The 12,923-nt window shown below is 39.1% G+C and overlaps 1 protein-coding gene across 1 annotated transcript in view; it reads right to left on the bottom strand.

Moving 5' to 3' along the window:
- nsmfa (NMDA receptor synaptonuclear signaling and neuronal migration factor a) overlaps positions 1 to 12,923 on the bottom strand; it is a gene marked incomplete at its 5' end in the record, with an annotated part of 49,104 nt that overhangs the window by 3,617 nt on the left and 32,564 nt on the right. The window contains 7 exons of the mRNA XM_080477680.1: positions 62 to 137; positions 4,409 to 4,511; positions 5,598 to 5,677; positions 5,826 to 5,896; positions 7,184 to 7,217; positions 7,348 to 7,431; positions 9,425 to 9,555. Coding sequence (XP_080333806.1) covers positions 62 to 137; positions 4,409 to 4,511; positions 5,598 to 5,677; positions 5,826 to 5,896; positions 7,184 to 7,217; positions 7,348 to 7,431; positions 9,425 to 9,555 — 579 coding nt within the window. The remainder of the gene's footprint in view (positions 1 to 61; positions 138 to 4,408; positions 4,512 to 5,597; positions 5,678 to 5,825; positions 5,897 to 7,183; positions 7,218 to 7,347; positions 7,432 to 9,424; positions 9,556 to 12,923) is intronic.

The following is a 12,923-nucleotide window of genomic DNA, read 5'->3' on the forward strand; positions in this document are numbered from 1 at the left end:
TGTAAGTGTGCATGAATCACTGTGCATGTGTGAGCGCATTTGCATGTTTGTTTGGACCCACCCTGCGCCGACAGTTCCAGCGGTGACTCGAACTCAACAGAATAAGGCCTCATCAGATTCTTCAGTTTCTGGAACAGCTGTTGGGCCGAGATAAGAAAGCAAGCCCCAATTAATCCCTCTGCGCTCGGATACACTTGCAGCGGGGCAACCCGCGTGTTTAGTCGCCGCACACAAACACAGAAACGCACAGAAGGACAACGAAGCATTTAGCTTGTTACTGCCAAAGAGAAAAATGCCGTGTCTTGTTGTGCAGGTAACAAGGAGAGAAAAGGAGATAAGGAAGCAAGTTTCAGAGGTGATCGTTTCTCTTTAAGGTTTCCATATGACCCCCTTTCTTTTTATGAATCAGTAAAGCTTGCAAAAGGTCCTCGTGTCCCCGTTTAAAGTTCTCATGTGTAGGAAGGTTTTAAACACATGGAGCTAACTCAGGAAATAAAAGGAAGTAAGATCTTACTAATCTAACTGCTGTGCGTGCGTGCGTGCGTGCGTGCGTGCGTGCGTGCGTGCGTGCGTGCGTGCGTGCGTGCGTGCGTGCGTGCGTGCGTGCGTGCGTGCGTGCGCTTTCTCAGAGGATACAACTACCATTGCACTACATAGAACAGAGACTGAACCATTTCACGGGGATTGAAGTACTAACTTGGTGAATTGTGGAGTTCCACAGGGTTCATAGTTAGGACCCATATTTTTGCAACATACATGCTTCCTGGAGGAAAAATTTAAGCAAAACCTTCATTGACTTTCATTTCGATCTGATATCGACTTGTTTGTCTGTGGCTCTCTACCTCTATCCTGTCCTTCTCTCTCTCAATGCAGCTGAGATTTACAATATCTGTCAAGTTGCAGAAAAATACTGCGTCAATGAAAGCAACGTGAAAAGATAGAGAGCACAAAAGGAATCTGAAAAACACAAACAGTCAGAGGAGATCATGCCGTGGTCCTTACAGTGGTTTACAGACATACTGTAGATAGAATGATTACTGAGTGAGAACCATAAAGACAGAATGAACATAACCAGAGCTGTTATTCAGCTAAACTCTCATGGTGTAATCAGTCTGAGGAATTAAGACCCCGACTCCCCAAATCAGACAGAAAAAAGTCAAACACCTTTTTTTAGTCTGTGTAAACAAAAAGGGGACAAATCCGTGATAGTGAAGCCAGTGGGAATGAAAAGAGTCCTGTCTCTGTCTGACCAATACATTGTCTTTAAAGCATTATTTAGAATAAAAGACCTGGTAACTAAATGTGAGAAAAAGATCAGTTTCAGGATCTATAGTCCCTTTGGGTAGTTTAAATCAAAGCTTACGGAATTTCTTCTAGAATTTAGTCACGCACAACTCCCCATGTCAGGAATAATCAAAGAGCAAATGTGCCTTAGTTTTCCACTTTAGGGTGTCAAAATGGAGCTGGTATAGCAAAGCTTTTATTTTCTTGTGTTTTCCATTCTTTGAAGAACATAAAAGAAAATGGCTCGATGTCTGATGTGGAAGGGAAGAACGTGTGGGGAGATGCAGGCACACAAAGAGCTGCAGGCACATAACAAACAACGTGTTGCGTGCCGGGTCGTCTCCTGTCTGTCCTGGGTGGCTTCTTACAGGCCAAACAATGGCTGTCGTCTCCCAAGCCATAACAAGATGCAGACTTAGTGCTGACAAAGTAAAACCCACGGGAGAGTCTCTGGATGTCTGACACGGTGTGAAAACTGGGTCACGCTCCCTGTCTGACCTGCTCACCTACTGGTCTCCATCTGTATCCTCTACATTCACTTCTCCGTCCTCCAGCCACCTGCTACACTCGGTAAAACGGCATTTTGAGTGGGAAAGTTGAGCTTCTCTGGAGGCCTTAACCCAACTGGGATGACAGCATGCGGCTCCATTTACAATCAAACAGCCCTGAATGATTATCATCGAGATAACTAACATTAGGAAATCAGCTAATGCCACTGTTAAAAGCGTGATTGCTTTGACATTAAAAAACAAACAATTGTGCTTATTTTTCAAGGAAGATGTTTGTTTGTCACTCTTGAGATATCTGATTAGATCATTACCGCTTAAAAAAAAAAAAAAGTCAGTTTTTATGTGTATATATGAAAATATTTGAGCTCCTCCACTACAACTGCACAATTTTCTCTGCAAAAGTTGTAAAACGTGGCTTTGGATGCATAATATTTACTGCTGTCATCTGTAGAGTTTCCAGAAACACTGAAATTCTTCCCCTAAGTCACATGCACATAGATGTATGCAATAACACACTCAAAGTATTGTTATTGGAAATAAAGCAGCCTAATGGTTAACAATAACACTAATATCACAGCTTTGAATTAGAAACAGATTTCATTTTTAAATAAAAATAATTTTCTTCCTAAATGCTGTTTAAGGACTGATATTTAAAAGGTAAAAACAGGAAGCATTCAGCCATAGTTGATATAACGTGATCACGGTTATTCGTTTCAGTGGATAATTGTTCCTGTTGGCTGCTTTCATCCTTTCTATGTCCAGTAACTCTGAAGCAGCGTCCGTAGATTCTCTAGATGGGAACACATCATTTGTGTTGACACGAATCAGAAAAATGAACATTACTGTGTATTACAGACAACTGGATCAATTGTTCATTTACGGTAAGGAATTACACATACACAGTTACTTGTGATCGCTGTAAATCTGCAGTCAGGAAGCTTCAGTTGTAAGAGTAAACACTCCACAATGAGAAGACCCTGGCTTGATCTTTGGTTTGGAGTATTTTATATGAGGAATTGCATGTTCTCCCTGTGGGTTTTTGTCTGGATACACCGGGTTTCTCCCACAGTTCAAAGAGAGGCATGTTGAACGCAAATGCGTAATTGTCTGTCGGTGTCAGCTCTGTGATGGACTGGCGTCCTGCAGGGTGTCTTGATGCAGGCATCCACATCTACCCTGCATAATCACTGCAGCCCAGTTTTACATGATCGACGAAATCATTTCCATGGTTAATTTCAAAATAGAACGCATGAAAGGTCGATCTACTAAAGTCATAGTAGCGGTGGTAAAGATAAAATGAGAAACACGTTTCAAGGTTAAAGCAGTTAAAACTTTCTTTGGACAAAGGTGCTGAATGAATTCATCGTCTCTGAGTCTCTGGCTGGAAACTATCACTTTGAGCTTCAGGAACTGAGCCAAACTCTTGAGACAAGAGAAAAATGTTTTTGTTGTTTTGTATTCACACACTGGAGATACAAATGCTCGTGTGTTTGTTTCTGTTGGGGAGGAGATATCGCTGATGTGCAGTCGGCTCCACAGACTGTCCATCAACCCTGGAGAGATCCGCTTTATTTTCAAAGCAGATTTGGCAGACGTGACTGGAACAGACAGTTAGGTCACACAAACACCGCTGGCTGTGGTGTTTGTGTGCGTCTGTACGCAAGTGCCAGATTGTTTGTGCGCGGTTGTATTCGTATGTGTGCATGTGGCTCTATTTGTTGACATCAGCGGCGTCACTCGGCCTGTGAGCTCCTCGGCTTCATCCAGTAACATTACCCAGTAGGAGATAATAGTCACACAGGTGGAAGAGGAGAAGGGAAGAAATGAAGACAGCCAGGAGGATAACATGCTGATTATGGGATGGAAACAGACGCGGTGAGCAGTGAAATGAAAGCACAGGCCCGTGAACAGGAGAGTATATAAGGAAATCAGAGTGAAAACTGAGCAGGGGGGAAAAAAATACCAGGAAACCAAAGCTGTATAAACTTCAAGTCTCTAAAGCTTTGAAATCAGTATCAACAGGCTGCAGAGAAAGTCTTATTTGCTACAGTTTAAGACAATTATACTTGGTCTTATACTCTCAGTTTGCAATCCATCTAGTTAGAAGTTTTGGAGAATGAGTTGCCTACGTAAGAAAGACTACGTAAGAGTCTCGATTCAATAATAATATCAGTATATTCATCCATCCATTAATTTTTTAAACTAAGAAGTTGGATGGACTGGATCATCTTGTCCCATCAAAGGGATGAAGAGACACAGAAGCAAACGCACACTGGTTTATACAGAGAAAAGTAGATTTAAGACACCATAAGCGCTAAACTAACAAGCTCAGAATACATTTTTAAGAACAAATACTGAACCTCTCTGCTACTGTAATTTACCCCTTATTAATAGGCAAGTTTGTTTGCTTGTTCAGCTCAGTTTACGTGTGTTATTGTCACTTTCATCAGCATAAATGATATGGTTGGAAGCGAGTGAGGTTTTTTTTTTTTCCTTCTTCTTGAAATTGTGTTGCTCTTGGTTCACTCCATTACAATGCCTAATGTTTCTTGAGCCACCATGTTTTTTTTCTGTGTGTGTATGTTTTTGTGGATTATGCACTATTATCTGAATACCTTTTCTCCATTGGGGTTGCCCAGGACGTAGCAGCCCATTATGTGGATCAGGTTTGGCTCCGGATTGACTTTACTCATGAAGCGACTGAGTCTCTTCCAGAATCTGAAAAACACAGAATCATAGTGACTTGCACGGCTTGTTTTCTTCTTTTTTGATCAGCCCATATGAAAGGCTGACAATAAACATAAACCTTTGATAATCACATGCCAATTTTTTTCATTGGCGCACTGCTGAGATTTTCAAAAACAGTTTTTACATCGGAGCACAAGTCTTTTATACTTAAGCAGCAGGTAAAGCTTGTGCTTGTAGCTCTGCAGGTAAACATCGCCTGTTCACACAGTCTTCCCTGATACGCAGGAGTCAAAGTCGTCATAGAAGGGCTCATAAATGACGAACAGAATAGAAAGCGCCACTCCATCCCAAAAGAGCATCTCTGATGTTTTATCGCTCACAGTAAGAGTATTAATGTCCTGGAACTCCAGCCACAGCAAACATGAGGCAAATAAGTTTAACCAGGCACTTGGAACAAAAAAAAATCCAAATTATTTGGAATAAATATTTTCATGTTTCGTTTTGTTTTTTAAGTATTTATCAAATATATATCTGTGCAAACATAACTTAAAAGTCCACTTAAGTTGAAAATTACATCAATTTTTTTCCCCAGATAAAGTTTAGAGCAGACGACATTGCTAATTTCTTCACCATGATGAGACTTAATGTCATTTATAAACCAATTTGTTCGGTCAAATTCGGCTTAATGGTTCATAACATTTTTCACATTATAACTTCATTATTTCCACAGACTTTATTCTGCAGTGTTTCCAGGGTGGCGTCATTGTTAGTTTGCTCTCTAATGACTCATGTTCTGACTTTTTAAATGTTTTAAACATTAAATAAATTGAGGTTGTAATAAGTTTATTCTTCAGAGGACACAGAATAGCACTTTTACTGGTGGACAGTATAGGATATTCGTACGATTAAAAAACAGCCAGAAATCATGGAGATCCTGGAGAAAAGAGGCAGAAGCTCCTATTCATTGTACATTTTCTGACAATACTACAGCCATAAAATCTAAATACATCAATGTCCTCATCAAAATGAGGGTTAACATCAATAACCACGTGTGAGAATCTACAGCATGATTGTTTGTTAAGTATCACAGAACCTAAAAGTCCAACGGCAACTTACTGGCTCATGTCTTCCTCCTTTTCCACCTTTGCAAAGGTTGCCACTTTATTCTTCAGTAAATACAGATGACCAGGTCCTCCCTAATAGAATCAAACACATCACAGTTGTTACTGTGCATAGAAATGTTGGCTTTTTTAATTTTGCAACCCGACTTACATATGTGTTAATGCTACAGTGAGGAGTTAACTTGTAAAATCTACAATTCTACAAGGTATACAGTGTCTTCACCTGACAAAAGATGAGCATCCGCCAGAACTTGCTCCCTCTCCTATAAGCCGTGAGCTTCTTGTCGATTTCCTCTGCGAGAGAGAGAACAAAATGGGGGTGAGATTGATGTGAACGACAGGGAGTGGCGGAGGGAAGGAGAAGCAGAATATAAAGAGACAACGCAGGGGAGGGGTGATGTGAACACAAAGGAAGTCTCTGGAGGCTGAGTTCAAGTACAGGTGTAATATCAGGTAACGGGGACTCAGGCCCCAGACGGGATTTAAACTGAACTCAACAGCGTGTAACTCGCAGCAGCTCGAGATGTCACAGGGAAATAAAACAGATCAATAAGACACATTCAAATGGAAATCCGAAATCGGTATTGTGCAAATGATAGTCACTGGCATCCTCTCAGCTGCTCTGCTGCAGCTTCATTCAGTGCAGAGTTCATTAAAACTCCAGGGAATATCTACTGAAGATGATTAATAATTTCAGGCTTTTTTGCAAACCAGTTCTAAGGAGTCGTTTAGTCATTTTTGCAGGGTTTGACACTGGTCTTGAGGAAAATACACCATATTATCCAGATCCAAGTGATATGATCTTACTGCAAGAGAGATTCACTCTTTAGCTATTTCTCTGACCTTTGACCCCTGTAGTGTGAGGTCAGACTTCCCACCTCAGGCTCAACTCAAGGAAAAGGAGGAAACGTTGTCATATGCGATTCTTTATCTATACCTCTACTGTTTCAAATGAAACTCTTTGTCCTTTGAATATTCCATTTACATTTTATTTATGTTGAGAATGTTAACTCCAAGATTTGTATTTTGACCTTTAAACTGCAATTATAAAAAAATTATAATAAGAATAATTAAGATTTTCAAGTATTTCATGAGAGAGTTCTTGCTTATTTTATATCTGGACTTTACGTGCAAGTTTTCATCATAGGAACAAACCACTCAATAAAAAAGAACAACATTCCAATGTTCCCCTAACAATTATAGTACTAGTAATAATAAATGACATAGAATAATACATTGATTTTGGTGGATGGTTATCTTCTGTGTAATGTTAGATTGAGGAAAAAAATGCAATATGAAACTACACAACAAACCATTTTGATTAAGAAAAAACCTCATTTGTTAGCTGTTTAAGTCATAAATTGTAGTAAAACTGAACAAAACTGCGATTGTATTTTTACAAAACTTTGATTTAAAGGGGACGGGCCAAATTGTGCCAATGATAATGGAAATCTGTGATAGAAGTAGTAGTTAGAAATTCCAATGTAACAAAAACACAAAGTGAAAACACAGTGCATGTGAATAAACCTAAAAATATTCCAAAGTTCAAAATCTCAACACACAATCAACAGAAACACTCACCCAAAATATCGTCGAAGGTTGCATGTTCATGGTCCTAAAGGAAAATACAGAATACAGCATTACTTTTATAGAATTTAACTGTTTAGATGTGGGGCACCTGAGTCCTACATGTACATGTACAGTATGTAGCAGATTGTTCCACATCCGCCGTGTGTTTGACTCACGTAGAGGATGGGGATGATGGAAGGGTCATCCCGGCGGATTATGGTGGGAACGTACTCCGCCTTGGGGACCTTCGAGGAGATCAGCTGCAGGTGAAGCGGGAGCAGAGAGGGCACGTTTAATTTGTTAGACTGGACGTGAAGGAAGCAAAAGGTGGAAGACGGGTAGAAAATGGGAAAAGGAATGAGAAGTGAAATGGAGAGGCATTAAAATTCTCATCACACCCTCTTTGTTTGAAATGCACAGCTCTGTGTCGTATGCAGCGATGTGAGAGGAAATGCCTTCAGAGCATTTCAGGCACTGTGCCTGTAAATCACATCTCGGTCCCAGCAGCAGGCTCATCTTAGCTGGGCATCGTTAGTAATTTACGAGTTTATAAGAACATTTTGTTTTCCCGTCAATAAATAGCACTGATTTAGCAATTTAGATTCTTTCTTTTCTGAGGTATTGTACCCAATATCCCTCACTGTAACAAGATATAAAACAACGTTAAATCTAAACACAAGGTTACAGTTGTCCTTGCTTTGGTCTTACAGTGTAAAGATAAGGTATGAAAAAAAAAAGCACTGGCAAATATTGACTGTTGTATCAAGGAGAAGCTGCACAATATAATGTAAAACAGCTGATAAACAGGTGCTTTCCCCCATTTGAGACAGTAACTGTTTCTACTGGGGGTTATTTGTGTACAGATTTTAGAAAATAAGCTGAAAAGTTTCAAGCATCTTTAAAAAAGTTTAGCTGTGAAAATTATGTTCTGAATAAAAAGGGAACAAAATATTTTATGTAGCAGTCTAATATCCTGAGATGCTCTATTTTTGATTTATAAAAAACCCCATGGGTTTAATGTATCAACAACAAAAAAATCCCCCATTCATGTGCACTAAATTTGAAATATGTAGAAGTTCAGTCCACCTATCTTCAATAACATCAAATCCAACTTCGGTGTTGCAGGATCTGGCTTATTCGATAAGACTATACTTTATAGTTCAGTTTGCAGAGTTAAACTGGAAACACAGCAGTGATGTGCAACTTCTATTGGATCTCAAACCTCAAAATCGCCTCAAAGTCACAAAAAATACAACCCTGTCCATTCGTCTATCATCTAAATTGCTTTATAAAGCTTTATAAGGAGAGATTGGCCAGATCACAGCTGATTATGTGTGAAGGCATGCATCACGCACGTACATACGCGTGCATGCACCTTTGGGCTATTTACTTCAAATGCAAGGTTTTGCACTGCGGGAGGAAAATGAAGAAAAGCCAATCTTACACATACATATATGTATATACAATATATATGTATAGGTCTCTTAAATGACTATAGGCAGACAGTTTGTATTATCTGTGCGATCATACACAGAAGCGTGTCGTCTCTACATGGTTATAGATTATTCATTATTGTATAGTGCATTTATGTTGTACGACTGTAAGCGATAAATCCTTACCTGACATTATGTACGACCATAAATGAAAAAGAAAAGTGCTTTGCTATACGTATAGATCTCCAATATTGTACGGTGTTTTTTATTTTTGTACGACTATAAACGACAAATCCTCATGGGACAATTTGTACGATCCTAAACGAAAAGTAAGCTACGTACTTTGCTATTTGTATGACTTCACATTGTTTTGGTCTTTTCACTTCTCATCGTTCAACCATAAACAACTGTTAATGTACAAGCATAAACTCAGGGCATGTGTTGTTTGAATGAGTTTACGCTGTAACTTTGTCAAGTGATGTTTTAGATGCACGAGAGATGAAGGGTGGGTTTACATAAGTTCTTTTGAGCCCAATTGTCTTGATTTATTCTTCTGTAAAAAGGTTTGCACTACTCTGCTTCTCAAATGAATAAATAAATGAAATGAAATGAAATGCACAGGCAACATGCAAACTCTGTCCATAAAAGCAAAGCCTGGACCCGAATCAGAATATTCCTGCTGTCAATTGAGAATTTTGACCAAAATACACTTTTCCATCGCATTTTCATTTTATTGGGAGGTGTTCAAAGAAATCAGATATCCTGCTGACTGCGTCTCTGTTTCATTCTCCAGCACATCAATCTGACGCTGATCTCTTACCATGATTTTGGGAGGCACAAAGTCATCCCCCTCACAGGCCAGCCTCTCCATCTCTCTTTCCTCCTCCCAGTCCACATTGTCATCCAGGCCTCCCTCTTCCAGAGTGCTGCAGGAAGTCTGCAGTTCTCCACCTAGAAGAGATCAGAAGACACAGGTAAGGAAACGGGCCGAAGTAATGAGGCTGTCGGTGGTGATGGTGGTGGTGGTGGTGGTGGTGGTGGGAGTCACGTTGTGAGGTCAGAAAGATGACAGGAAAAAATGGAACTTTGGAGTGAAGGAAAGACGTGGCCAAGAAGTGAAGCAAGGTAAGTGTGTAGGAGAGGAGGAAGGATGGTTAAAGGTGTGAGCGCCGGAGGGAGATGACAGATGGAAGAGCGAGAAGCAGAGTCAGATGACTGATAGCCAGGGTGGCAGCAGGCTTGAAGAGATTAGAGAAAAATGTACGGTTTGCTCCATAATGATCTGATACACGTGTTTACTGATGCTGTCTGCAACCCTCTGATGTCTGAGTGGTGGGATGGAGTTTCATTCCATCCATTATCCATGTGCCGGCTTGGATCTTTATGTTATTTTGATCATCTATTGCAACTTATACAATTGCAATGTGTGGGAATTCCAAGATTTACTGTTGTCCTAAACTATAGGTGTTGTAAGCCCTAGTGATGATCTCTACAGACCAGACATGGGCCACATGCAGTGTCATGGCTGCTCTTTGTGGGACAGTTTTGATTTCACAGGTTTTTAGAAGGATAATATTTTATTTGTCATTATAATGTTTTCAATTGAATATTTCACAAAAGTAGTATCCATAATTTCTATTTATTGCAGTACAGTCACAATGTGGCCGTCCAGTCGTGAGGAGCAAATTGTTGTGAACCTCACAATGTTCTAATTTTCCCATCGTAGCTCTGGACTATGGAGGGATTCTCCAGACATGTTCAAGTTTAAATTCTATCAAAATGTGACACACTATAGTATCTGTCATGACAAAAGTGATTTTTACTAGTTATACTCAGATTTTCTTTATTGAAACTTTTTATATAAAACTCTTTGTGTTCAGATAGTTTTTTCCACACTTTACTCCTCTTCTATAAACTTTATAATAAATTGTAAGAAAACTCGTAGTTGTAAGTAGCCACAATAATAGCAGAATTCATCATATCACAAGTCCCCTGCAGTTAATCCTAGTCTAAAACTGAAACATTTGATAACTACTAACTCTGAAGCTTTTTAATACAAGATACATATTAAACATTTACATACAAGTTTCCATACATGTGACAGGTGACATGCAAGCATCACAAAAATACACACTTACTTTTTGTGTTTACCGTTTCACTATGTTTTTGGCATGAGAAGGAAATCTAAGATTAAATTCTATGTTGTTGATAATAAATGTTTTTATATTTGTATTATTAGGTCGTATATTGCACAGCTTTAATAAATATTTATGGAGAGAGACACATATCTAAAATTTCCTGTTTTGGTTGGTTTGGTTGTTACATACATTAGTTCAGTTCTCTCTTCTACTATAAACTTAATCCAGCCACACACTAAAAGCTGCATGCCTAAACAGGACGAACATGCCCTGAACCGTGAATGAATTATATGAAGAGACCTCATCAGTTATTATTCATCTGTCATCATCTCAAAAAAGCTCCCAGGTCATCCTGAATGTCAACTGTATTGTTACTATGTTAACTGTACGTTAAAACAAATGTAAAGGCTTGTAGTGTTTTTAAAAGAGGAACTGAGGAAGAGTGAGAAGGAGAAAAAGATTAGCAAAATGAATTTTTAATGACTGAAAGGGACCTCCATAGGTTGAACAACCGAGAAGAGAGGAAGAATGAGGCCTCAACCACCATTAGACACGAACAATTCATTTATCTTTTGTCACATCGTGAAACACTGAAACACTGATGAGGGTGGAGAGAAGAAAAGAAGAAAAAAAAAGTGACACATCCACACAGACAAAAAGCATGCAAACAGTGTGCGTTGATTCATAAACTTGAAAGCCTCCCGGACACACGGAGACACGCACACCCTCGCATCAACATCTGCACTGGCTGACACACTTGGACGGGGACGCACACTCCAGTTTGGAGGACATACTCACAGAAAGAGAGAGGGTCAGACAGTTGAGGAAATACCCACGGTCATAAGGAGACAGACGGACAGGGTCAGAGTCAACGGCAGAGACAGTCAGTTTGTACGTGTGATCGTGTGTTAGTTTGCCTCAATCCGCCAAAACCAGGAAGTGAGCTCAAACACTGTGATGACAAAATGTCACATCGACGCTTGACTGAAAGAAACCTACACCACAGACTGCAAGCTTATTCTTAGATTCCAAGTCCTGTGGAGGACGTGGATAAAATGTGTTGAAAAGTGGCTTTAAATGTTCAAGTTACTGAGTTTATTCTAACATTCTAATAATAATTTGAAGAAGAAAAAAATCCCATGACAATCCTAATGTTTTTTAAATATGATGATCTGTAGAAATCCAGTGTTTTCTAATTAGTGAGTTAGTCTTGATTGAACTAAAAAAACATTTGAATATTTACTGGAAATTAAAAGCAACCAGCTCTTGAGCACTCGACGTGTCTCTTACTGCAGCCTTAATATTGTGCACAGAGCTGTATTATTGTAGTATTGTTGCAGTGTCTGTGTGGGCCAGTCAAATGAGTGATTCATTAATTTGGTCATGACTAACGTAAGTTCAATGATTTGTAATAAAATGCTCAACAGTCTAAATGTAAGAGCTTCGTGAAAGAGGCCGACTAATGAGATCATGAAAACCTCAGGAAGCAGAGACACAGCTGAGACGTAATGCCATATATCGCAGACAGATCTCAGAAAGGCAAGCTCACTTTTATTTAAGGCTACTAATGCATCAAAGGTATTGTAGATTCAGGATGAAGCTAATATTCCTCTTATCATGGAACCGTCTGAGTTAGTTTCAGGATTAATTAGTAGACAGGAGGTTAGAAGAATCGCAACAATTATACTGATCGGGGAAACGTTCATTTCTAACATGTAATTCACTCAAAAGTTTAAGATTTGTGCAAAAAAAGTTGTTGTTTTTTCTCGTATTGTCTGTAAACTAAGTTTAGAACTAATCAGAAGTCTCTTTTATAATAAAGTTGCTTGAGATGTTCTTTTACACTGTATTGTAATATTTACGACAAAGCATCAGTATATCTTTAGTTCCAAAATGCACGAATGTTAATAAAAATTGCACAAAAACAAAGGTAATTTCATGCCAGATTTCTAATTTGCTGATGTTGGCCGATCACCTCTGGTCACTCACTATCCTGCAGGGACGTTTAGAGTGCACTCTAAATATACCAACCCTCAGCACAAAGATTTCAAATTGATTTTTACTATGTTTGATAAATAAAATCTTAAATAATCTAAGAAAAAAAAAGGTATTTTATGGAAATATTATCTCTGAACTCTATTCACTCCGATCATTTGTAACAAGTTGCCCTTTATATAGCTT

This window comes from Lipophrys pholis (genome assembly GCF_963383615.2).
Source record: "Lipophrys pholis genome assembly, chromosome: 12".
NCBI classification, from domain to species: Eukaryota; Metazoa; Chordata; class Actinopteri; order Blenniiformes; family Blenniidae; genus Lipophrys; species Lipophrys pholis.